This window comes from Mauremys mutica, chromosome 11, assembly GCF_020497125.1.
Source record: "Mauremys mutica isolate MM-2020 ecotype Southern chromosome 11, ASM2049712v1, whole genome shotgun sequence".
Classification (NCBI taxonomy): Eukaryota; Metazoa; Chordata; order Testudines; family Geoemydidae; genus Mauremys; species Mauremys mutica.
This window is the reverse complement of record NC_059082.1, coordinates 15,218,835-15,245,606: the sequence shown is the minus strand read 5'-3', so window position 1 is coordinate 15,245,606 and position 26,772 is coordinate 15,218,835. Positions and strand designations below refer to the sequence as shown.

The following is a 26,772-nucleotide window of genomic DNA, read 5'->3' as shown; positions in this document are numbered from 1 at the left end:
CTGTAACTTGCTAATAAAACAGAGTGAGTTTTATTAAATCACTTGTCACACAGTCTCCTACGCTCACTTAACCCCTGAGGATGAGGCACTGGCTTGGGAACATGGAGCCTTTCAAACAGTTACAGGGTAGGGCAATTGTTCTGTGTGCTAGGTCTTATCCATAACCTGACCCTTATGCCCAGACTTAACCTTTTTCCCCCTGTATTGCTGTTTGGTAGCAGCACATTAGACATAGCTCCAGGCGTCCTGGATATTCATTTCAGAGGCTGGGTTAGGACAGTCTGGACTTCACCGCTCTTTCTTTCCCTAAGCTTTTAACTCACTTGATTTTTCTCCTTCTGTACGGAATAGCCTCCAGCAAAGGAGAATCCATTGCATTCTGCTTCAGGCCCTACTTATACATATTCCTGAGGGAGGTGCAGGCATCTCCAAGCAGTCATGGGACTGGCCACTAATAGCATTTGTTAAGTGCTCTCTGATTTTCCTTACCCCGGGGAAACTGAAATGAGAATTGGTGAGGCTGAAGCTTGGAAGGAGCCTATCATGCTATGGAAGCCCATTTCCTCCTCCCCCAAACCAAACAATGAGATTTTACAGGCGAGAGAAGTTACACACAACAGGTACAATCCACATAGCACTTAGCCACCTTGCTCTTCAGTGCAGGGAGATTTACACACCCGGTCAGTTAGGAGAAAAAGTAGTAGCATGGTCTGAACTGTAATCTCAAGTGTTCCCCTGAAGTAGCCCTCTCAAAGGGATAGTTGCTCAGAGAATACAGCTGTCGTATGGTTATGGCCAGCGCACCCCTTGTAAATTTGGGAGAGGAGAAAGCTCTTAGCCAGGATTAGACTGGAATCATGGTGAGGAAGTGCATGTGATGGAAGAGCAATACACAGTATATTCCCCCCATGCTGCTCAGGCTTAGAGGACTTCACTAGCTCCTCCAACAGCCCTTCAAGCGCCCAGAGCCAGGTCCACACTTCCTAACACAGCACAGAGTAGCCGTTCAGATTAGTTTATTTTTACAAAAGAACGCTAAAATAGTGACCATTCTCTTCACCGGGTCGGACTGACTCTGTGGCACACAAACCCCAGCAGGGGAACACCCATAAGACAGAACCAGGATTAGAATAGATGGAGATACATCTCAAGGGAGTTAAACTTTCTAGTGAACCCTAAGCGGCCCTCCCTATTCCCACTGCCTCTTTCCCAGCCCAATGGAAGGAGGAGCTTGTAGGGCTGATTCAAACACTTGATTCCTCATTAAACCCCACAGGTATGGAAATGGGGATTCCTGCACACTGACTAGACAACTCCCAATAGCAATGAGCCCCCGATTTGTTCAAAAAAAGCAAGCTCGCTCTCTCAGGGACAGCAGCATGTACTACACAGTGGGCGAGAGAGCCTGTGTATCGTTATTCAAGTACTCTTTCTCTGGCTGCAGAGTTCAGCTGAGTAGCTTCTTCCGTGAATAAGTCCTGCTAAGGGGCCGCCTCCGGGAGCCTGTGTTGGAGAACGGAGACACTTCTTGGTCTGTAATGCTGTGAAAGACGTCCAGCTCATCTTCTGGAGAGGGCAGAAAGGATTAGTGAAAATCTACCCTTTCAGGTTTACAGCTCAGCACCCGTCTCAGGAAACCCAGTACCAGTAAACTCCATTTCCCTTTAAGTCATTTTAGCCCCAAGCTACTTCCCCACCATCCCAAGCAAATGTAGCTCAGTTTTACCTTTGTGTTCTAAGGCTAAACTTCTTGGCAACAGGAGCCTGCTGGGCACAGACACAGCAAATCCTCCAGCCTTTCCCCACACCCTCCTTTCTGGGTACAGAGCCTGTGCTCTTTCCACCTCACTTAACCACAGGCACGTCACAGGTCTACAATCTATTTGAGTGCAAGGCTTTACGAAATGACAGGTAACCGGTTACCTTTGGCACCCTTCTTCCGAGACGGTGTTTGTCCCTGGTAGAGCAGCGGGGACTGGGTCAGTGCTCGAAGACCACTAGCAGAGAGGGAGCCCTTCACTGGTGGAGTTGAACCTGGAAAAGCACAATGAGACATGAAACTGCAGCATTCCCACCAAGTCCTGCCCTCTGGGAAGTAGCCAAGGCCCCTGGTTACTGCAGCACAATGGAAATTTTCAAGTCAGGGCAGAGTAAAAGCCAGCTCTTGACTATGTCTTCAACAACTGCTGTTCTGAGGTTGTCAGGGGAATGTGAGAAGTTTAGGAAGGAGCAGGAGCCAATTTGGGATAGACACATGCGAATGATTTTACTAAAGTGATCATCAGAGACTATAACAACCACCATAATGGGTCAGACCAATAGCTCATCTAATCCAGTATCCTGTCTTCTGTCAGGCCTGTGCCAGATGCTTCAGAGGGATAGAACAGAACAGGGCAATTATCAAATGATCCATCCCCATCATCCAGTCCCAGCTTCTGGTAGTCAGAGGTTTAGGGACACCCAGAGCATGCGGTTGTGTCCCTGACCGTCTTGGCTAATGGCCAATGATGGCCCTTCACTCCATGGACTTATCTTTCTTTTGAACCCAGTTATACTTTTGGCTTTCACAATATCCCTGCCAACGAGTTCCACAGGAACTCTGTGCATTGTGTGAAAAAGTACTTCCTTATGTTTGTTTTAAAACTGCTGCCTATTAATTTCACTGGGTGACCCCTGGTTCTTATGTGAAGGAGAAAGCAACACTTCCCTTTTCCCTTAAGCACTAACTAAGCTTTCGAGGTAACAATTCTTCCTGGGTATTCTATCAGTTTGTAACTTTTAGTGCTTATTGGTTCAGGCTGTCTGCAGACTCGGACACTGCATCAGTTACACTAGCATCACAGGTAAGGGGCTCTTTGCAGCCATAAGGAATAGAAACAATTCTTTTAACAAACAAACAAAAACACACCACATCTTAAGTTGTAGAACAAGGGATGGATTCCAAGGACATGAAATCCATGGGGCCTTGCTTACAATGCCGACTGACTGCCAACCCCTGTAATAAAATTAGTTGTAACTTCCAAGTCTGTTGCTGACTTGGTGTTACCACAGGCAAGGACATGTGCATATAACTGCACGTCTTATTTGAGAGTGCAGTTGCCATGACTGCATCTGAAAATAAGAAACTATGAGTGCCCAGGGCCAGTTGTCGACATGGCCATCTGCACACTGTTGTGATGCTTGCATGTGCCTACTTCAGAAAAAAAAACAACCTCTTAAAAAGAGTTTAAAGAGCGAAATGCATAATGTGGAAAAGGGGTGAGTGGTAATAAATAAAGCTGTTGGTACCAGAGCAGGCAAGCCTAGGGGTGAGAAGCATAGAATCATTCTCTGTATCCCATGAACCAATGCAGCATTCTTCCAGGTGGCTAATATATCGCTCAATTTAATTTAAAGTGTCCAAGGCCTGAGGCTATTACACCCCAGTCTAATACGTATGTCAGGGAGATTCCCCAGTCATATGCAGCTTACATTCCTCCCCACTCCATTACTCCTAGTTATACCACATTGCTACCACCCCAAATTACAACTCTATCATGGGTTTTAATACCCTTTGGTATTAAATAGGGACAGGGATGTGACTCCACAATCATTTTAGCCCTTAATCCCTCCCTGTAAGAGCCTCCAGCTGCCAGTCAGTTTATCCTTTTCTCTGATCTCTCTCCAATTTGTCAATATTCTGTTAGTTTCCCACAACAGAGGCAAATATTCTGATGCTGCAGAGCTACCTACCGAGTCCATGACATGACTGCATATACACCCCAATCAGCACTGGCCTTTTTAGCTGCAATATGGCATCATGACTCATGTCATTTGCTATCCATTTTCACCCTTCCATCTCATTCCAATGGATCTGCCTTTCAAATTTCTTCTGATGTATTAGCTGCATGTTCCCAGCTGCATCTCACTTTGTTTCCTGCCTATGTTTCTAGTCCCATCTGTATTCTGTTCTCACAGCTCCTCCAAATTTGGTATCTCTGAATTTCAGTAGGGTGACACTTGACAATTGATTACCTGAAACACTGAAGACATCGTCATCCCCTATGGAACTTTGTTGCCCAGGAGTTCTGTTTGAAGACACGGTGGTTCTACAAGGAGGCGTGGATATCCTCCTTTTGCTTGTGCTACTCTCATCTCTGGAAGAGCTGACCAGATCCAGGTAGTCTCTAGCTGTGCAAGACCTCTTAGCCTCCCATTTGGTTTCCTCCTCTGGAGACAGGAGGTCAAAGGTCCGCTTCCTGGATTTCAGGCCAAAAGTCCCTGTGGAAGCACCCTCATCAGCTCTGGGCTCAGTGTCACTGGTGGGTGACTGGTCCTGAAGCCTGTAAACCCCTTCCAGTTCAAAGTCAGCCAGCAGCAGAGCTTTGCTGCTGCTGCACTGGTCAGAAATTGTTCCTCCCTCTTCACTTGCTGACACATTCCCTGTACATTCTGCATGCTTCTCACATCGACCACATCCACCATTGGCATTGCTGTTTGCTGCTTTTTTTCTTCGTGGCCAGTCTTTGATGGCATCAGGGGTAGTCTTCCCTTTGTGCTTTGGAGATGGTGTCCAGGGAACTCCAGCATCCACATGAGATGGGGAGGTGGTGGTAGAGGCACAGCTAGTTGGGGTGTATGACTGGCAAATGTAGGTCTGCCCTCCACCCTTCCCAGGCGTGCTATGGGAAGAGCGAAAGCAGGACGGTGAAACACAGGCAGCTGCTAGTTTTCCTGGGTGTCTACCACACCAGGCCACAGCAAGTTCACTAAACGGACTTTCCTCTCCACTGGGTTTGCTGGTCTTCAGTTGTGACTGTACTTCCATGGCTGAGCCAGAACCAACCTTCTTAATGCGAAGCTTAGGCAAGCCGGAAGCTTGCATCTCAAGTTCAACCTCATAAGTTGGTGGACTAGCAGAGGCCAACTTATGACTTTTAGGAGTAGAAAACTTTGCTGGAAGTTCAGGATTCCCTAGTCGTGCTGCAGCCTCCCGCTGCATTCTGTCTGGGGTGCAGCGCAATGAATAGGCAGGAGAGGCAGACTTTGAGGTAGCAGGCAAAGCATTCAGAATGTCAGATCTGGAGGGTTTCTTAACAGTAAGAGTCTTCGACTCTTTAGGCTCTTCTGATGGCAAAACTCTAGCTTCTGAGGCATCACTCTTTCTGCTGCCTAAGGAAGAGGAATCTAAGTGCTCACGCTCACTCACAACATCTGAGATCTGCACATGTCCTTTAGCAGAAAGCTCAGGAGACGGTTGCTTTTCCAAACTCTGATCCTTTCTTGGGGAGGAGCCCTGAGCATCTATACCCACTAGTTCACTTCTCTCTAACATGTGGACACTTTCAGAAGCCTTGGGCTCATGAATCTCAGAGCTTTGTGCAGGAAGCCTTGTGTTACCATTACTATGATGTTTCTGTTTATTTCTAGCCGACTTCGAGAGTGAAAGAGCAGGATTTTCTTCTCCAGGTTTGGTGTGCTCAGGTAGGCAGATAGGAGACCCTAGGGCTTTCCTTGGGGATGTGCCTGCGATGTTTTGAGATTTCAAAGGAGGTTTTTTAGGTGTATTAGATTCCCGGTCAAGTTCTCTTGTTTTACTGTGAGGAGGCAAATCTACAGACAGAGTCTTTATGGAAGATTCAAAAGGAGAATTAAATGAAGACACCGTTCTCAAAATGGCTTGGGCTTCTGGAAATAAAGCAGCAGCCACTATACCCACTGGACTCAAAGATTTTGGAGCCACACATCTGACCTTCCTGGGAGTTGCTTCCATTGGCTGAGACACTGACTCTAAATGGAAACTTGGCTGTGGATTTCTCTGAATCTCCATGCGGAGCGTCTGCCTACGAATAGAAGCTGGAGATGCTGTTTTCTGGGAGGATCTCAAGGAGCGTCTTTGAATTTGTGGGTCTGTGAAAGACTTTTCCTTGGTAGTACAAAGCAATTGTGTTGCTGGACTGGAATCTTTTAGAGGTGACCCAAAAACATCATCAGGCACTTCATTCCCAGCCTGCTTTTCTGGAGTCTGTAACCCCACTTCCTTGTAAGAGGAGGGAAATCTCACTGGAGAAGAGTCCTTCTGATGAGTTACTTGTGCTAAATGATCCCTCTTCCTTTCATTAGGCTCAGGTGGTGGCTTCTCCCGTCTGGAAGGAGAGAAGTACCTTCCTAAACATTTAGCTGCAGTCTGCTTAGCAGCTGGACTTTTGCCAGGCGTCTTTTCCAATGTTTTTGGTGTTCTGTGTGGAGTACGAGGGGATTTCCTTGGCATTCTACTGGCAGAGCTCAGGGGCTTCTGGGGAGTCTGAGGAAAGAATAAGAACAGAACATACTTAATACCACTATGTAATGACATCTTAACACTCATTTCTGGCGATAAAAGCATAGAAGCTGTTTGACTAGAGCCACACAAGTCACACACAAACAGAAGTAGCTATTTAAAGACGCACAAATCTGATTAAGTAGGTGTATGCAGTGTAGTTGTAGCCATGTCAGTCCCAGGCTATTAGAGAGAGAAGATGCGTGAGGCAATCTCTTCTGTTGGTGAGTGAGACAAGCTTTCGAGCCACACTGTGTCGTCTCTCTCACCAAAGAGAAGCTGGCCCAGTAAAAGATATTTCCTCACCCACTTTGTCTCTCTAAGTACATACAAGCAGAGGGGGAGAGTGTGGGAAGGTGTTTTACCTGATAGGCAACTGGTTCCTCCAAGTCTGAGCTGTTTCTTGTTTTCCTTGTTCCAAGTGACTCCTTCACTTTAGGGCTGCTCCCTTCAAGAACTGCTCCAAAGAGAAGCCTCTTGGGAGACTGGATAGTTGGGTTATCAGGATATGGTGGAATGCCTTCAAAAAGCAAAGTGCAGTTAGATTGGCACCAAGCATTGACACGGGATTGACACAGTTGTTCCTGGCACTCAGATGGTCAGAGACAATTAAAGGGCTACAGTATTGGCACCATTTACTCTTTGCTGGCTACCCAAAGTTTCACATCCTGAGCGAAGTATTACTGTTTTCTGTACTATCCCAGGAAAATAACTAATACTAAACAGCTGTTACTAATAGATGAACACACATATGTGGAAAAAGTCCTCAAGGACAAAGCTGTTAGGATGAATGGCACGACTAAGTCCTGAACTTCTCAGTGGAATCAGTTTATAATCCTTCTGAAGAAGGAAATCAGGAAGAGTCCATCAAGCACTGCATTATGCTCCCACATAGACGACCTAGGTTTGGCAGCAGCGTTAGGACTCCTGCTGCTGACGGGGTTATGTTACGTTTAATGGGTAAGGCGGTTTATTGGTTTGGGTCTGATTGTTTCTTGGCTGGCTGAGTAATAACACTTTCCTTTTCTCATAGGAAACTGGAACTACAGTAGCAGCAGCAAAGAGTCTTGTGGCACCTTATAGACTAACAGACGTTTTGGAGCATGAGCTTTCGTGGGTGAATACATGCATGTACATGCATCCGACGAAGTGGGTATTCACCCACGAAAGCTCATGCTCCAAAACGTCTGTTAGTCTATAAGGTGCCACAAGACTCTTTGCTGCTTTTACAGATCCAGACTAACACGGCTACCCCTCTGATACTTGGAACTACAGTGGTTCCTAACACAGAGATTCCCATTACAAAAATGCTAGATTCTGCTGGCTATAATGGATGCCATCTGGCAGTTCTCACCACAACAGAACCCTTAAGAGTTCTGTCTGTAGTGCCAATCAGCAAATGCTTCTGCACCAGAATCTGGCAGCTAGATTACCTATGGCAGTTAATGCCAGGTAAGTAAGTGTGATCGCCAACCCCAGTACCTGTTATGTCCTGCTTAACACATGTCACTTCTCGCTGTACCCAATGTACTCGTTGCATATTCCGTGAGCTGGGCTGTGCGGTGGAGTAGAAAGAGCCTGAGTGTGTCCTATTCAGCGACAGCTGTTTGATGCGCGGACTTCTTCTTAAACCCACTTCTGGAAGTCAAGAGTAATACTATCAGGGCCTTCTCTCTCAAAACACACACCACTTCCAGAAGGAAGCTACAGCTAGCAGACAAGTACCTCTGGAAAGGATCTCTCTGCAGCTGTCCAACAATGATTTGTTCACTAACCCTGTCTCATGCAGGGAAGGGGCTAGTTTGTGGAACATTCGACAAAATCAGAAGATGAAAAGGGTTAAAAGGAAACCCAACTCCAACTTCAGTGGGGACTTCTAATACTAAAACATGTGCTTCCTTCCAGTCCAAACTTCTTCATAGCAAAGACCCCACCCACCCCATCTAAAACAAGTGCCTCATGGTCACATCTCCTCCCATTCATAATCATTCAACATCCTGTGGCAACTACAACAGTTGTTTATATAGAAAAGTAATATTAGGAAAACGTGGTTTTGGCTTCTTTGGATAATAAGAGTTTTGTCTTTTGACTAGTTAATCCCACTGTTGGTTTTTGCTCTTCATTTCATCTCACCCCAAAACCAGCTTGCTGTTCTGTTCCTTAGCTGGGGGCAAGATGGTGCAGCCAGTACCACGTGGTCACCTAACACTGTGTAGAACCTCAAACATTATGCTGTAGTATATTAGAGGAGAGAAATGAGGAAGTCCCAGCACAAGGCTAGGAGGTACTGTCTTTTAAATACCACTTCAGAGGTCCAACAATCCCAAAGCACTCCTGGCAAAAGTTGAGATGTTCATAGTTGTGATATGGCCAGTTTGGAGAATTATGTTCTGCCTCCCTAAAGTTCTCATTCTTTCTTAAAAGCTCTGTATAGTTCACTGTTGCCTTCCACTCCAGGGGTGGTTGCAATGTTCTTTATATATTGTAGTTTAGGGTCCTTGGGGATCATCCAGACTGAAGTGTGCTATCTTAGTATGAACTGCAGCAAGGTAAAAAAGGAAAAGTGATCAGTCTGTATTAAATTTATACCTACCACTCATGGCTTTCTCTGGAGATTCTTCCACAATACTGATGTCAGAGCCAGGATCAGAGCACCTTGGAGAAACAGTGAAAACGTTTCAGACTCCCCATAACACCATGCCTGGTTTGTGAGTATACTAAACATTTGGTTTTCAGAGCTGCAGAGAGCACCATTTGCTAACAAGGCCACATCAACAAGTTGCAAGGTAGTCTCAACGTATGATTAGTAGGCATTGCCTCCCATCAAGAGATCAGTCTGGCCACAGGATGTCCTTCCAGGTGTGGCACAGACAGGAGAACAGGCCCAACTTCAGCTGAGATTTTCCCTGGTTCTCATTAGTAACTCTCTGTATAAAACACCACCAAACCAGCCTTTGTAGGGGAACCCTAAAAAGTGGAACCCAACTTTGCCTGAGGGGCACAATGGCAACTTGATGCAAGCATGAGAGATGCACTTAAATGCATGATGAAGCAAGTGGTGGTTGTCCTCACTTAAATTGTGGGACCTGTAGTCTCCACAAGTTGTCTTGTTGTATCCACAATGCTAAATTCCATAGTACTTGTTTGATCTGCAGTCCACATCCTGGCCACTCAGCACTTGGTTAAAAACATTTCAGAACTACCCAATACCATTCACTCACCGGCCTTTGATCTGTTTATGAAGCAGCCTCCTGGAGATCTGTTTGTGCAGCGGCGTCTCCGAGACTCTCTTGGTCAGTAGCTTGCGATGATCTGAAACTGATGAAGCCACAATCAGACATTTAAAACAAGCTCTGTGAGGTGGCTTGGATAGGATTGAGTGAGCAGTGTGAAGATTTTAGAGACTTACAGATCACATCTACGTATTATTTAGTCTCTATTCAGGCAAGTGGGCAATTGTACACTTCAGTTTGAACCATCAAAACAACAGCCACGCTGCGATCATGGCTCACTTCACATACAATATAAATTTTACAGTTAAAGGTGAGTTTTGTATATAAAAAATCTTGCAACTAGCAGGGCAGACAGTCCATTCACATAACTTTTATGTTATATCCCTTTGTTACCTTGTTTATTTGACCTAATTTAAGTCCTTATCTTGCAAATAGCTCCAATAACTACTTAAGTTGTTAGCTGTTTGGGGAAGGAAACTTGGCTTCCCATAGATCTGTGATGCACCGAGTACACCTATAGCGCTATAGAAATAATAAGTAGCATTAATGTAAAAGGAGTCTGGTTTGTGCTTAACTAGTTGTATAATTATGGGACTTAATAGTATAGAAATACAGATACACTGGACTTCAGGGGCTAGCCCTGCTATCTATTGAATTGAGTTTAGTGACAGATGCATGCACAGTACCCTCACAGACATCCACATTTTAACTGTCTGCATAAGGATTCAGCCATCTCCCATTCTTCTTGTGCCACAGCAGCCAGACACATGAAAAAAGATCAAATCTGCCTTCAAGACAGGACTGTCAGTTATTTGCACAGATTCCATCTCTTTTATAGAGGCGTGAAGTCAGTGAAAGTTGAATGTGATGTCTGAGTATTAAGGTACACTAAAGCATCTCTTAAAGGAAACATCCATGTAAACAGTTTCCCAAACTTGGGATGCCACTTGTGTAGGGAAAGCCCCTGGCGGGCTGGGCCAGTTTGTTTACCTGCCACGTCAGCAGGTTCGGCTGATCGCGGCTCCCACTGGTTTGCTGCTCCAGGCCAATGGGAGCTGCTGGAAGCAGTGGCCAGTACGTCCCTGGGCCCGCGCCGCTTCCAGCAGTTCCCGTTGGCCTGGAGCAGCGAACCGCAGCCAGTGGGAGCCGCGATCGACCCAACCTGTGGACGCAGCAGGTAAACAAACAGGCCCGGCCCACCAGGGGCTTTCCCTACACAAGCGGCGTCCCAAGTTTGGGAAACACTGCATGTAAGGGTTTGTGTGGGTAGGTGTTCACTTCAAGCAATCTTAACTGATTAAGTTTCTTTCTTTGTGAGAAAATATTTAACTTACAGATGAAAACAGGTTTGGATTTAAATATTACCCTGCACCATTTGCAACCCAAACTCTGCAGCATTGAGCTGAAAATATCATCTCCTTCATAACAGAAAGCAAATTCATTTTACTGGTAACAAGAGATGCCAGAATTTTCTTTTCTTTTTATTTTTTTTGGTTAGGGAATCAGGGGGAAGTAAATGCAAGTTTCTCTTGCAGATCCCAGACATAGGCAATTGCGTAAGCTCATATCCCACCTCTACCATCCTCATCAGAGCAGCTGCGTTTGTGTCTCAGGCCTTCCACAGCCGATACTGACTGGCTTCGAGGCATCTTCTTCAGGGACCTTTTTGATGGAGAAAGCATCTCTTCATTGAAGAGGTTCCGTCGCACCTTTGTCACCTCTGAAAGCACGAGAAAGGGCAAAAAGTGAGTAGCTATACCACAAAGGTAATTCTTTCATGGGGCACTGGAGCTAGGAAGAATGTAAACAGACCCAACACTGATGAAAGCAAATAACTTTTCAAAGGTGTGAAAAAGCCAAATAACTGAAGAGGTAGTTTGTACTGGTGAAAACAGTCACTATCCATGCCCTTCCCCAAACCCACCCTGGAGTTCTCTTATGAGGATTCCTTTTTATTTACACTTGTCAGCTACTTAGCCTTTTCTATAGGTTACAGTCAAGGAAACCCCAAGAAGGAGAAAGAAGGTAGGTTGAGTTCAAAGCACCGAAAGGATCACGATTAGGACCATGGGAAAAATCCACCAAAGAGAATCTGAGCTGCAGCACAGGTGGTCGTGGGGTTTGTTACCTTACATTTTATAGAACACTTGAATTTTGAAACAGACATTACCAAGTTTCTAGTTGCAAAGATACCCCCCGAACACGACACTTATGAGAGCTTTGAGAAGAATGGAGTATGAACTGCCCCCTTCATCTCAATGGGGTGGTGACTAAAGCCCAATGGTTGTTCTATCAAATATCTTTGTGATCCTCTGTGCAGGACATGAGGACAGAAGATCTAAGGAAATCGGAAGATCAAGGGAGACTGACATTTTGTATGTTTTTTGAGACTAAACGGATTGAAATTAGTCACTTTTTATAAAATTATTCAGCAACTTACTCAACGGCCTATCAGCGTGTTGAGTGAATTCACTCATGAATGCTGATAGTTTTCCCCAAAGTTTCCACAGACTGCGGGAACATTTCCTGCAGATTTCCTGTCTCTCTATTAGCGGAACACTCCTGGCTCACTACAATGTACAATGAAATCAGCCGTGTGGGGAACCAATCAGCTTTCTATGGAGAAGAAAGTTGTCATACCTTGCACTGCCTCCTTCTGCAGGGGCAGCAGCTGTTGGGCTTTCTCAGTGGCAAAGTAACAGTGAGAGTTTTCCTGAAATGAAAATGTAATAAGTGTTAAACTGCTAGTTTATACTCAATCATAAGTATGAAACATTTAGACAAGAGTTTCAGTTCGCAAAAAATTCTGCCTCAGAATGATTTTGGCCTTGTGCAGCTGATACAAGGCACTTAATAGGCAAAGAACACATGCACCTACATGTGGTATAACAATGCTGCTGCACCATTGCAGCAGATACTCACACCCAATCCGCTAGGAAAGCTTTACCTTTCTAATGGGATTCTTGGGTATTTGGGGAATTTCAATCTGGCGTAAATTCTGCGATGCTTCTGTCATGCTCCTGTGTCTGGCTAATGCATTATTCCTTTAGAAAGGATACAAGAAACAAAGATACAATAAGGACAAATGTAAGTATCAGTTCTACTGATATCGGTTCTTATATGGACCATAACTTGAGTTTGTTTCTAGTGAGGCAGGCAGGTCATATTACAGACTCCATCTGTATTAGGACCGCAAGCTCTTTGGGACAGGACCTTATCTATACTGCAAGGAGCCTTAGAGTTTTTTAATCAAAACACCCAATCACCTCGGCTCAGCCACTGCAACAAGTAATCCAGTCTTGTCTTTAACTCCTCAGGTTCCCAAAGAAATATATTGCACAGTGTGATTCCTCCACAGAACGCACTTATGGACTTGGTATCTGTACAGATCTGTGACATTATTAAAATTGCAGGATATCCCAGAGTGTGCAAAACATTTAGCATACATGGAGTTAGACTGCAAATTCCTTGCTTGTGTGGGTTTCATTTAACTCCATTGTAGTCAAACTAAGAAATCTGGTGGTGATTTGATTTCTTTTAAAAAATAAACAAACACACCAACCTTGGGTATGGAACCCCTCCCAGAAGAGAAATTGGGCAACAGATCACAAAGGCAGGATTCCAGCTCATTTACCTGGCTAATCAATTTACACAATAGGCCATTATTGTTCCCATGGAGCATGATTAAGTTGTTTATATCTGGATTAATGACTAATGCTAGTTTTAAAGAAAGTAGTTTGACACATTTTTACCTAATGTGTCTTCTGGGTTTAATTTATGTCAAAGGCCCAAGCCACAATTCTCTCTTACAAGCCCATCACAGCACAGTTCCATTTCCATGGACAAAACCACCATATTCCCAGAAGCATGGCACAGCTTTTAATGTAATTTAATGGACTGAGGGCCTAAATAGCATGAACTAATCCATTAGATACTTACCAAGATCAGCCCTGGTTAGTTATCCAGCAACCGAGCTCACCATGACGGGGACTATAGATTAGATAGCTACTCAGTCACAGGGCTGTGAACAAAATAAAACCCTCCCCCTTAGGAAATACCACCTCCTCTTTTTGGCAGATCTGATGCGCAGCTCCTCCAACTGATGCGTCTCAGTGCTTAGGGAAGCTGTGCTGTGGGCTGGGACTGATGTCACAGATGGAGGAAGAGTTGGAGATCTGCTATCCAGAGTCATAGAGTCATCACTGAAGAAGTCTGCAGGCAGAACAGATGCCAACTTCGGAGGAATCTGCGTACCCAGACTGTAGTAAAGACCCCCAAGGGTCTTCGGTATGGAGTCCATATATCTAGAAGGTACCACCAGATATACAATATAGGTAAGCTTGGCAGAATTCAATTTTTATTTTTACTTTTGACAGATATCAATGTTTATTTTTAAGCATTTTATTTTAATCTATTTAAATTTTCACAATGGGGGAAATTATGGGATGGTCAGACAATTATTTAACAACCGGTACTAAGATTCAAAAAATTAAAGCTTTATAACTGCTGAACTGCAGCTTATCAAAATGGCCTTAAATCAAATTTTAATAAGTTCTCAAGCAGTCTTTTTATTGCTTTGTCTATCTGTAAATTTCAGTTAGCATCCATGTAAATATTTCTCATCAATTTGTGTGCCTATGGTGAAATCAGCATTCACTGGGGAAAAAATAATTTAACCCTTCCAAGCCTAAATACATGTCAAACACACAATAGGTAGCAAAAGCCACAAAATCCACCCCTGTGAGTTTTCACTTCCAACTTTTGTACCTGTGCCTTTACCATGACTTAAAATTCTACTCGCCCTAGGCAAGAAGCCGTTTTTGATGGGCAAGTAAAATATCACGTATCTTTTCTTTAACAATCAGGATAAAGTATGGCAAGTGGATTGCATCTGAGCTAGTACATTTTCATGACAGTTTTACAAAGCTACCTGAAATCCGTGCTAAAAAGTTTGCCATTTACCTATGACAGATACCTAACCAAGCCTATATTCCACTGATAACATTTAATATTTAATCACCACCATAAAGCACTTACGATACTAAGACTTCCTCAAGAAACTTTGTAAGGTACCCTGGATCTTCAGTGAGACACAAAATGCGCAGCATATCGGTCATCTGTAAGAGAAGATCAGATGGGGAGAAGTGTTACAGATCAAACACTCCAAGACCAGCCTTATGGTGTGAGCAAAGAAAATTGGGCTGGGAAAGCTACATGTTCCAGGTCAACATTTCCATTCCCATCTAGAAGTCCAGCCCAGCCCTATTTACTTGCCTCCTCCACCAGTTGCTCCATTTCATCTGTGCTGCTCTGTAGCGAGGGACACTGCAGACACATCTCAAGGCGCAGAAATACCTGAAGCTGACACCTACACAGAAACAGTAAGTAATTTATTACTACTCTTTCTAGTCAAACAGTCACGTTCATGTTACTGTTCACTGACTTGAGCTTTCAAAGGTTGGGGGGGGAGGAGGAGGAGGTTATTAATACAAAATTCATTTGTTTAGTTTTCTTTCCTTGAAAGGAATGAAATGCTCTCAAACACTGTAGTATCTTGCTGTAGTAAAGCTTTCACTGCAGTGGATATTCACTCACTTTGATATAGAAATTATCCCAGAAGATTTGCCCATAGAAATACATCTCTAGTTGTACTGCAAAATGATCTCTAAAATAGCTAATCAAAATGGCAGTGGTTTTTAAGTTGCAGTAAATAGAATAGTGTGTCTCATACTCTCTGACTTTGGTTTCCTTGTCAGGATTGACATCATACTGTTGTCGGAGGGTTTTGCTGGTCTTCAGGAGATGACTTCGGACTCTGTCCAGACAGGCCATCTGCAAATACACAGAAACATAGCACAGGGGCTCCAAGGTACTTTTTCCTCTCATCATGCAGCAAGTTCTCATTCTAACTTGTTCCGTACTATGGAAAACAACTCAATAAAAAAATCCAGGTCTTGAAGCTAGTAAAGTAGTACAAGAATGTACAATAAGGAGTAATGGGATGAAAATAAGCAAGGAAAACTTAGACTACCAGGAAAACTTGCCTGAGACACATCAGTTAGACCAGTGGTTCTCATCCTTTTTACCATTGTGGGCTGCATATGCAGCTGTGTGTGTGTTATTGTGGCTGAGGCCCACAAAATATATACACAACCTGTATAGCCCTGAGGAAGTCACATGGGTCACAGCTATGTGCTGATTGGGCCACGGGCTGAGAACAGCAGACGGTAGAATAATTTCCCAACAGAAGTGGCAGATATTTTAGTGGGAAGAGATTAAAAAAAAACAACCACCACTTGTGGCAAACAATCCTGCACTGGCCTCTGGCAGAGGAAGAACTAAATGTGACACAATAGGCCTTTTCCATATCTAGTGTCTATGAATAATCTGGTGTCTGAAAGGAAACCAATTCAATATCATTGCAATTCATCCACACGTGGGTTTATCTGTACTAAAATGTAGCTAATGTAAACACTAGGAGGCAGGAAAGTGTGCAGACATAGATCTGGTTTTGACTGGAGGACCCTCAAAAGAACTTTGGAATTTTGTATCTTCCACACTCTACTTCCCCCTTCAATTATTTGTAAACTGACCAATTTTTGTTTCTAAATAACCTTATGAACCCACAACTCTCCAACTGTTGCTTCAAATATGAACTTAAATACATTTTCTTTTGAATCAGTACCAAATCAGTTTTTAGTTTACAAACAATTTTCCAGAGAACTCCATGGCAGTACAGTGGAGTTGCATCATAGGCGCATTTAACTTACGCGATTTTAACTATACGCGCTCGGCAAAACAAAAACAAAAGAGAGAAAAAACAATTTAAATACTGTACTTGTAGTGCGGGCGATTCTGCCCGCCATTCCACTCAATGAGTGTTTGACTATACACGATTTTTGCCTTACGCGCTGACTTTAGAACCTAACCCCCGCGTAAGATGCGACTCCCATGTACATTTCTTATAACTATCTGATTCTTGTATAAATGAGCCAGTTCAGGCAGAAAAGCTCAGGTTTGTGTGTGTGCACGTGAACTGGCTCATTTATATACACACACACACACACACACACGATGAAATAATTCTAGAATTTAGTGAGTTTTTCCTTTAATCTCGTACTTCAGCAGTGATCTGGCATGTAATTTTAACCAAACACTCACATCTCTAGAGTTCAAGAGCCTGGAGACATAGATCTTTATCCACACATGGAAATAACTGGAGAGACCTGTGTCACTGAAATCACAGCCTCAGCATATGCATTTGTCAACAGATTTGCCTACCTCTCTTTCTTTGGCATCTTTTGGTTTCAGAAAGCTTTTAATGGCTGTGACCATATTCCGTGCACACACAAACATCAGAAATTCTCCATTAACCACAGCCTCTTGGTAATTTGCAGTTAAATGGGAAAGCATCTCCTCCTCAGTTTTGAAATCTGCAAGGTAAGCAGAGCAAACTAACTCTAAGCAAGAGGTAATGAATGGGCAGATACAGCTGTCCTTTCTAATAACCAGGCCCATGTAACAGAGTGAGGTTGTAACAGCAGTTCTCTTGCAACACGATGGCCAGGCCAACCGAAGATTTACAACAGAAGTCCCTCAGGAATCCTCAACTCAGACCCAAGGCAGGTGAACCGATAAAACTCATAGTCCTTCTCAGACCAAAACAGGCTTCCAGACTACCTCTAATATGCCAGTGACAGACACCAAGCCCTGGGGGCAGCAAGGCCCTGAAAGACCTACTGTCTGGAGTGGCAGGTGCTATGCTAGCCTCCCCACATGCACACAGGACTATTCCTAAACATCAGGGACGGGCAAACTTTTTGGCCCGAGGGCGACATCGGGTTTTGGAAATTGTATGGAGGGCCGGTTAGGGGAGCCCGTGCCTCCCCAAACAGCCAGGCATGGCCTGGCCCTGCCCCCTATTCAACCCCCCCCTGCTTCTCACCCTCCAACAGTCCTCCCGCCCCATCCACACATCCCCTGCTCCCTGTCCCTGACTGCCCCCCGCCACCCGCTCCTCTCTTTCCTGATGCCCCCTCTGGGACCCCTGCCCCATCCAACCACCCCTTCTCCCTGTCCCCTGATCGCCCCCAGAACCCCTGCCCCTGCCCCCCATCCAACCCCCGCCCCCTTCCTGACTTCTCCCCCGGAACTCCTGCCACCATTCAACCCCTTATTCCCCCCACCCCGACTCCTATCCACACCCCCACCCCCTGACCACCACCCCGAACTCCCCTGCCCTCTATCCAACCCTCCCTGCCCCATTACCACACTGCCTGGAGCACTGGTGGCTGGCAGTGCTACAGCCACACTGCCCAGCTGGAGCCAGCCACGCCACGGCACAGCACAGAGCACCAGGTCAGCCCGGGCTCTGCAGCTGCGCTGCCCCAGGAGCTCGCAGTCCTGCCACCCAGAGCACTGTACCAGCAGTGCAGTGAGCTGAGGCTGCGGGGAACAGTGGGGGAGGGGCTGGGAGCTAGCCTCCCGGGCCAGGAGCTCAGGGGCTGGGCAGGAGGGTCCTGTGGGCCGGATGTGTCCCACGGGCCGTAGTTTACCCACCTCTGCTATACATAATAGCAGTAAAAAGCTATAGTACTGTAGCTGGCAGAGCCTTCACTTCCAAATTATGAAAACAAAAGCCAACACATCAGATTAAAATGAAATCCTGCCTGGGCTCCTGGGGCTTTAGCCTCAGTGCCACCCAGTCACATTCCTCCTCAAAATCCCAAGAGAGAGGACAGGAATAGATCAACACCAGAGGTAGCTTCACAGGGCCTTTCCTTGCCTCAGAATAATGCTTAAGACAAGAAAGCCCCCCATTTCATGGGCATAACTAAGGAATATGGGTATATTTCCACCTACACCTAGATGCTTGGACATCTTTATTTCCTCCCATATGCAGTCTCACATTGCTTTCAATTATTTTGCAACTGGAGGAGTAACTAACCACATCCTATGCTACAATTATACAGTCCAGTAGGTCAGTATAAAGGTCTAAAAAGCAAACCTCAAGAGGGAAAGATCTTCACCTCCACTGCCGTGAAGAGATGGAATCTCAAGAGAGTGCCCCAAACCTGAATCTGCTGCCTAACTGCGCACTTTACCTAATTGCTCTTCTCTGCCCCATCACAAACATCAGAGCTGATAAACCAGTCTGACATGTACCTATGGAGATTTTCAGCACTCTTCGATTTTCTTCCAACTTATCATCTGATCTCCGTAACAGCTTCTGGGGTACCTTCTCACCAGCTGCTGGTGGCACCCCATCTGGCTGAAACTTTTGAGCCTTTACATTCAGCCTTGCTACATTCAACATCTGCAGGGAGCGGGACATGGTCTTCATCTTCTGTCTGACGGGAGTCCGGGGGACCCCCCCTGCAGGATCACAAAAGGTTAAATTCTCATCAGGCACAGAGGAGTTGGAATTCAGACAGAGTGATCACAAGACACCATCCGACAGAACACTGGCACCACAAGACAGGCCAGATGCTGCATTGTTAAAATAAATTTTTGGTTGTTTAAAATGTAAATTTCAATACAGCAATGTTAGCTTCCCTCAGCACAGTGATGGGGCAATAAGAATTCAGAACATGAGGGAAAGACTCAAGCAGGTGGTTCTGACTGTTTCACTAGGCTCAGCCTCCTTTTTGAAGAGTGAATCTCCAGTTAACCTAGGAAGGAACAGAGACTGCTAACTGTTTTCAGTTAGCTTGCCACACTATGATCTTGGAACGTATGCAATACACATACACAATGTAATCATAATGTATAGGTACACTGCTCTCAAACAATTATTCCTGGCACCTGGCCTTTGGACTGTGCTCAGTGCTTTCTATAAGAGAAATGGTACTAGAGGGGCAAACCCACTAGTGATTCCAAAAGGAGCCAAGGGTAAGTAGCTTCATCTTAGAGTAAGGATGAGGGTACCACATTACACAAGGAGGGGAACGTTAGAGCAAGCTCAGCTTTCTGTTTTCAAGACAACAGTTGTATCCTGGATTAAGTCCAGGCTAGAAGCCAAACTGTTTCTAGCTCAGAACATGATTTTTACCAGCTTAACAAAAGGTTTCCCCAGTCTGTTGTTTCAAAATGGGCTCTCAAATTGAGAGAGGAAAATGGCTTAAAAAATTAAAAATTCTTTAAAGGTTCTGTCATTCCTACCTCCCTCTCCTCAGCCTCTTTCTCCTTAAGAGTCAGGCTCATGTCTTCTGAATAATTTCAATACATTTTTGTTTACCAACAGTGAAGGACAGACAATATAAATCCATATATATGAGTTACGGTGGGGACAAGCGCCCAGCTGACTTGTAAACAGGGAGATACAGTTTTTTAATTTTAAAAAGCAAACCACATTTTTCAGTGCTTTTTGGGCATTTTCTCCTAATTTTTAAATGTACATTTTAGAGATTTTCTGCTTCAGTGAAGAGAGAATAATGATTAAGTGGTATATTTGTTGCAGGCAAGCAGCTTGAAAATCCTGAGTACAGAGTCTAATTAGAGCAGAGGGTTTATAATACAGAGTATAGAAATCTGCATATTAACCGAAATGTCACTGAGAAATAGCTATACAGGGATTATATGATTCAGATGCTCCCAGAGTGGAGCTGCTTAACTGGGTAAAAACCCTAGTTCTGCATTAGAGACTAAAGCCTCCTTCCCTATGTCAGAAAGAATTCAATTTCTTTAATATGAGGCTGCTTCTTATTTATATAACTCCACCACTATATCCCAGCTAGGTAAACTTCCCCTGAAAATGTAGGGGATTAGCAGCCCAAGACATTCATAAAGTATCCCTGAATTATTATACTGAAATGTCTAATGCTTAAATATTATGAGAAGAAAGTTGGTTAAAATGTTTTCTTAATTTTTTTAAATTAGAACAAAAAGGAGAAGATGTGATGTCATGTTAGTTGTGGGCATATAGATGAGACGTCCAGAAGGAATAGGCAACTAAAGTGCAGAGATTTGCATATTGCATGGTTATTGAAAATGGTTTTGCCAATAACTACAGCTTCGCTTGGCTCCAACTGGGGCTCAGGGTTCATTTTATGCATAAACAACATTGCCCTTTAATAAACCCGCTACACTGCCACCATCTGAGGCAGCTCAGAACTGTGCCTTTGCTCAGGGAAGGTCAGGTGTTCAAATTTCATGTTAACAAGAATGTTGCTGCAAAATGCAGAAGACCATAGGATGACGGGAAGGCTCAGCACTCACACAATCCTAGTCTAGACATACGTCTTTTTTTGTGGTCCCTTGGCTCAGCTGTGGCAGATGCTTCACTAGATTTTCTCTGGTAGAACTCAGACAGACAGTGTGTCAGCTCCATTTCAGGCTGGGAGGCCTCTTCCTTCTCAGTAGCAGAAACAGCCTGCAGCAGCCTGTTCAAAAGTCAAAGCAATTAAAAACAATGTCAGCAGAAGCAGGGAACGAGAGGAATTCCTTACTCCCACTGCAGGTTGCCCACCCACCCTCATCTCAGGAAAGTTCAGCCTGATCCCCTGCACACTACCTATTAGAGAACCCCCACTTTCTCCAAACCGCTTGCTCTCAAAACCTTGCCTAGGGTGTGTGTGCTGGCACAGAGAAAAAGGAAAACATTTTTCATTTATGCTAAGCAGGTGACGCTCAGAAAAAAAATAAGAATTTAGAACAGACACGTCACCGACCAATGCCAAGAACACAGTTTCAGATCATCTAATCATATCCCGAGCCTCAGTAAGTATTTTTGCATGTTTCACACAGCAAGCCCTTTAGGAGGATTTCACTATAGTCAGTCAGCATTCACAGGGCACCAGTAAGCATAAATAGGAAGAAAGGTCCTTCTTAATGAGCCAATTGACTTCACTGTATTGCCCTGGATTTTATTAAACCTTAAGGGGTGAAGTCCACGGTATCTCTGTCTCATTTTGGTGTCCTAGAAATACCTATCATCACAGCATCAAAGGACATAGGTCTAGTTCAGGGGTTCTCAAACTTCATTGAACCATGACTCCTCTCTGACAACAAAAATTACTGCATGATGGAAGGAGGGGGAACCAAAGTCTGAACCTGCCAGAGCCCTGCTACCTTGGGCATGGGCAGGGCAAAGCCAAAGCACTTCAGTCCCAGGCAGGGGTTCTGTAATCTGAGCCCCATCGCCTAGCGCTGAAGCCCTCAGGCTTCAGCTTTGGCCTTGGGCGGTGGGGCTCAGGCTTCATTCAGTTTCAGCTCCAGGCCCCAGCAAGTCTAAACCAGCCCTGATGACACCATTAAAATGGGTTCCCGACCCACAGTTTGAGAACTGCTGGTCTAGTTTTTAGAACAAGGGAGCACTAGTCAGGATTCCTTGATTCTAGTCCTGGTTCTTACTCCTCTGTAAAGCAGGTACACTAATATCTACCTATTTAACAAACAATGCAAGTATTAGATAATTATGTAGAGTTTTAGAGACTAGTTAGAGAAGTGTAAGTGACATTCCTTGGACTAAAGTAACAATGTCTAAATGATATACAGGGATAGGTCAAAGAGAATTACCTGAATGACTCCATTAAATCTGAACTTGCTCCACAGATGTTTGATAGAGAGTACCACCCTTCAACTACTGCAGGATTCCAGCCATCTGTGCGGGACAGTTCTTGCTGGACCCACTCTGGGACTGAAGTCTCTTCTGGACAGAAAGGCAAAAGTTAGAATGAAACTAAGGAAATTTCAAGTGGCCTCAGCACTCTCAAAGCCTTCTACTACCTGGCACATGTCACTGAGCCTTACCAATAAGCGTAGTAAAGCAAATGCGCAATCAACAACAACACTCACCACCACCACAGTAGCCTGGGGTCCAGCAAACTTGGACCCTGGAAGATAGCCAGAGGGAGCAAGCCTCATCGCCCAGAGACACTCCACTAGGAACACCAATTTTCAATCTCTAAGAATTCAGACCTAGGGACTCCCAAAGGAGATTCATTTTGCCTTCTACACACTTACCAGAACTAGCTAGATCATCTCTGACTGAAGTATCAACTTGACTCAACACACTGCTCACAACTTCTGGGAGATGAAAGGCATAGTCCTGGGAAGAACTCTTGGTCACAGCTCCTTGGAGGAGACATCTCTGAACTTCAGCAGCCTTTTCAGTGCAGAATAGGGTAAGGACTGCAACAGTGTCAGAGAGCGGGGATAAAATTCCAGTGCGGGGGAACCAAACTTCAGATGGAGACACTTCAGCAATCTACATGAAGGGAAAAGACATCTAGGTTATCTAGAAATACAGACATACTAAACAGCCTTCGGAAGGCAGAAGGGGCAGCTCACAACTAAGTTAGAGACTGAATTTTTTTTAAAAGTTTCCACATTTAGAACAAAAAATGAGCTTGTGGAACAGGCTATCATAATATTTATCAAACTACTAAGATAGCCCTCATCACTGTAATATGAGTTTCTGCTATTTCTTGGCTAGAGAGCTAAGTACAGGAAGGAACATTTACCATGTGTAGTTCTTCGGTAATTAGCCATCTTACAAGCTGTTGAAACAACGTGTCTTGTTCTGATTGTCCTGCCTGGGAGCTCTGCAGTATCCAGCTCTCAGTGAGGAAGCTGTCAGCCTTCACCAAATTCCAGTCTGTCAGGGTGCCTTTCAGGAAGATGCTGACTGGACTCTGGAAGTGTCTCTGGTTCATGGCTATGGGCTCCAAAATCACTGCACATCTCCACTGCTTCTCTACTCCTATTCAAGGTGAAAAAAAAAACAAAAAAAACAATGGGTGAAGGAACAGAAGACTCAGCAGCAGGTGTACAAAAAGCTCATAGATTAGGCAGGCAGTGGCTCTGTGGTAAGTATGCTATGGGACCAGAGGGAAGATCTGAACTTTTGTGGTCCTGAGTACAAGGGCTGAGAGCACTGTAGAAACAGCAAACTCAGCTCATGTTGGGGAAAAACAAGCACTGCATATCCCTTGGAAAGCTACACCTGCAAGCTGATCTGATCAGCTTTGAAGGAGGTCTCCCATTCAGCTCTCTTTGGCCAATGGAAAGCAAAGGGAAAGTGGTACAGATTAAAGAGAGGGGATCTCCACACAGGAACCCACACACATGCATGTGCACAAGGCTCTGCAATAGGTACAGGTACTTCACAAGGTCCCAAATCAGGCTCCTGTCCATTACTTATCTGTATTCATTCAGAAACAGCGCAACAGAGTCCGACAGTTATATTTCGGCTGGGCAGAATTAAATTTGTATTTTTTTTATAATGTCAACAGATATTAGTTTATTTTAAAGCATTTTAAATTTTTTATTAATTTAAGTTTTCACAATGAGGAAAATTATGGGGGGGGTCAAACAATAGAGGAAGTCAGACACTAATTATTTAATGGCAGACACAGATTCAAAAAGTTAAAGCTTTATAACTGATAATACAATTCATCAACATCACATGTCAAAATATACACCATAAATACCCTGGAATCAAACTCTAAGAAGTTCTCAAGAAGCATTTTTCATACTTCATCCATCTGTAAATTTTGATTATTATAGATGGAAATACTGTTTCCTTGGTTTATGTGTATACAGGGACGGCTCTAGCAATTTCGCCGCCCCAAGCATGGCGGCCTGCCGCGGGGGGCGCTCTGCCGGTTGCCGGTACCGCGGCTCTGGTGGACCTCCCGCAGGCATGCCTGCGGATGCTCCACCGAAGCCGTGGGATCAGCGGACCCTCTGCAGGCGAGCCTGCGGGAGGTCCACCGGAGCCGCCTGCCATCCTCCCAGCGACCGGCAGAGCGCCCCCCCGCGGCATGCCGCCCCAAGCACGCCCTTGGCATGCTGGGGCCTGGAGCCGCCCCTGTGTGTATATGGTGAAACTGACATTTACCCATAAAAACTTAATCCTTCCAAGCCTAGTTTTGTTGGCTCACATATGAGTGGCCCCTTTGGAGTCTGTTCAGGGTGCTGTCTTTCTATTTGACTTTCATCATTTGAGATCTCCTTAAATAACTGGAGTCCTCTTCATGTGCTCTTAGCAAGAGGAAAGCCTCATGGCTCTGGTCTCTAACAGAATCCATTATTAATTATAGCCTAGCCACCCCTTCCATTACCATGCTTGCTGAGGAATAATGCTCCTTCCTGCTGCGGAAATGATGCTTGGAATACAGAAGGCTTAGAGAGCAGGCAGTTCAAGGTTGAAGCAAAGGGCAGGATTGTGGTCCATGGCACAAACTGTGGCTTAGCAGAGCTGGACTCTCTACAAAAGAGAGGGGCTGCCTCTGTTCTGTGGTGACTCAAACCCTGAATTAAGGTCTCGGATGGCAAAATGATGCCCCCCACCAGACGGATCAGTTCAAAGATTGTCCAGTACCCAGCATGATCTGGAGAGTCTAGCACCTGAAATGAAACAAGGAAACAAGTTAGTACTGGCAATAAGATTATCATTATTAGGAAATTTAAATAATTTGTCATGTTTTTAGAGAAAATGTTGCAAGGGAATGTCTAAGAAGGTACTGGGACAAGGGATGGCCTATTTGTCTTTTTCCTTCTTAAATCTAGCTTCCTGCATCCTTAACTTTTATGCATAATTATACTTAGCACTTCAATACAGCAGGTTCTTCAAGTGCTTTACAATCATTATCTAGCAAATCCTCACAAGCACCCTGCAAGGAAGGTATTATCAACCCTATTTAACAAGGTAAGGCCAGTTTTCAAGCTTGGATGCCTGAATTTAGGCACCCACTTATTTAAGCACCTGCAGGCTGTTTATTAAAGCACCTACACTCCCACTTAAGTCGATGGACGAGGCATCCTACAAATAAGCACTTTGTCGCAATTTGCCATCTTACAGTGTTCCTAAATCTAAACAAAGGTAATTGCCATTCCAGTCATGGGCCTCAGCTGAGCAGGGATGCCCATTAGCTATTAAGCAGCTAATTCTACTCATTTCATTTGTAATGAAAGTCACCTCCCACCAAAAGGTTAAACTATAAAGCCACCTGACATCATTCTGTGCAGTTGGATAACTGGTAGAGGATGGTATACTATCACTGGGCTTAAATACTCTGCTGCATTCTCTCTCATTACCTTGGACCATTCAGCAGTGTCCACCCAATACAGAGTAATTTTCTGGCCTGCAATCATCTCCTGGACTCTCTTGGGTAAAAGTTTCTCTGCCACCTCTTGAGAAGAGGGCAAATCACAGCAGGAATGGACATCACTTCCAGATACAAACTGCAGTAGCTCCCTCTGAGAATGAGGGCAGGGAGAGAAAAGAAAGATGGCATTCACAAAGCCCTCAGAGGGCATGTGGCTCTCAAGTGGCTCATCCGGGACCACAATCAACCTGCTCTTCTGGCTTCTCAAGAACGGTTTGGCCGGTGAGGTGATCTCAGGTCGATCCCACTGGTAATCCAGCAGTGTTTCCTTCAGCACATTCTGGGTGAGGGTGGCTCTGGGCGCTGGGCCAGGTAAGTGAGATTTGTGGCTCTGCACCCCAAACCTGGTCTCCAGTTCTTCCTCAAAGTCTTCCCAGCTGCGGGGCCCAAGCTCACGGAAATCACCCACCCGTGAGGCTCTGCCTCGGGCGCCCAGCGAGTCAAAGAATTTGAAACCCCATCGGACCTTGGCCAGGCCAAACCTGCAGCCCAAGTAGTTGAGAATCCTCAGGCAGCCCAGCTGCAGCTGGTTCTTCTGCGGGGAGCTGGCCACATCCAGTAGAAAAACCACATTGTGGGAACAGGTCATGTTGCCACTGAAAGAGCAGTCCAGTCACAAAGCACCTCAGGCAGCAACCCCCCAACCCCGCTCACACCCTGCTCTTCCCTCCCTCCCTCCCTCCCCCCAACGCACGCACCTTGCTGCTCCCCCAAGCTAGCCCCCCACACGCACACAGGCTGCCCTCCCTCCAGCTACCCCCCCGCACACGCCCCGCTCCCTCCCACGCACACAGGCTGTTGTCCCTCAGCTGCGCCCCCCACACGTATGGCTAGAGGGGCTCCCTAGCCCCAGAGCCAACGACTCCCCCAGGGGCCCCTGGTCGCCCCGCGTACTCGCCGCCCCCGCCCGGCTGCCCCGGGCCCCCCTCAAGGTGCCACCACCGCCATGGCAATCCTCTTTTGCCCCAATCCAACTGCTCGCGCGCTCATCTTCCCCGTGCTCCCATTGGGTCCCGGTTACCCTCATCCCGCTTCTCCATTGGGCCGAATCCCCTCAAGCCCCGCCCTCTCGCGATGTTTGTGTGACCCCCCGTCTTCACCTCACGGGCTTCTGATTGGCTCCTGCTGA

At 45.3% G+C, this 26,772-nt stretch overlaps 1 protein-coding gene across 2 annotated transcripts; it reads right to left on the bottom strand.

Moving 5' to 3' along the window:
- Nucleotides 1-42: 42 nt before the first annotated feature.
- On the bottom strand, nucleotides 43-26,281 carry TICRR (TOPBP1 interacting checkpoint and replication regulator). 2 transcript variants are annotated; one of them, XM_044979445.1, is made up of 22 exons: nucleotides 25,573-26,281; nucleotides 24,597-24,882; nucleotides 22,995-23,233; nucleotides 22,495-22,738; nucleotides 22,048-22,180; nucleotides 20,749-20,912; nucleotides 18,697-18,906; nucleotides 16,813-16,964; nucleotides 15,263-15,363; nucleotides 14,806-14,899; nucleotides 14,569-14,648; nucleotides 13,593-13,835; nucleotides 12,479-12,575; nucleotides 12,172-12,244; nucleotides 11,105-11,251; nucleotides 9,520-9,616; nucleotides 8,892-8,953; nucleotides 7,781-7,936; nucleotides 6,664-6,818; nucleotides 4,015-6,283; nucleotides 1,924-2,034; nucleotides 43-1,566 (listed from the first exon to the last, which is right to left on the bottom strand). In XM_044979445.1, the coding sequence occupies exons 1-22, from the start codon at nucleotides 26,230-26,232 to the stop codon at nucleotides 1,448-1,450; spliced, it is 5,892 nt and encodes a 1,963-aa protein (XP_044835380.1). In that variant the 5' UTR covers nucleotides 26,233-26,281; the 3' UTR covers nucleotides 43-1,447. The 2 variants fall into 2 exon arrangements, with proteins under 2 accessions (XP_044835380.1, XP_044835381.1); XM_044979446.1 differs by having other exon boundaries at nucleotides 20,770-20,912; nucleotides 25,573-26,280.
- Nucleotides 26,282-26,772: the final 491 nt, after the last annotated feature.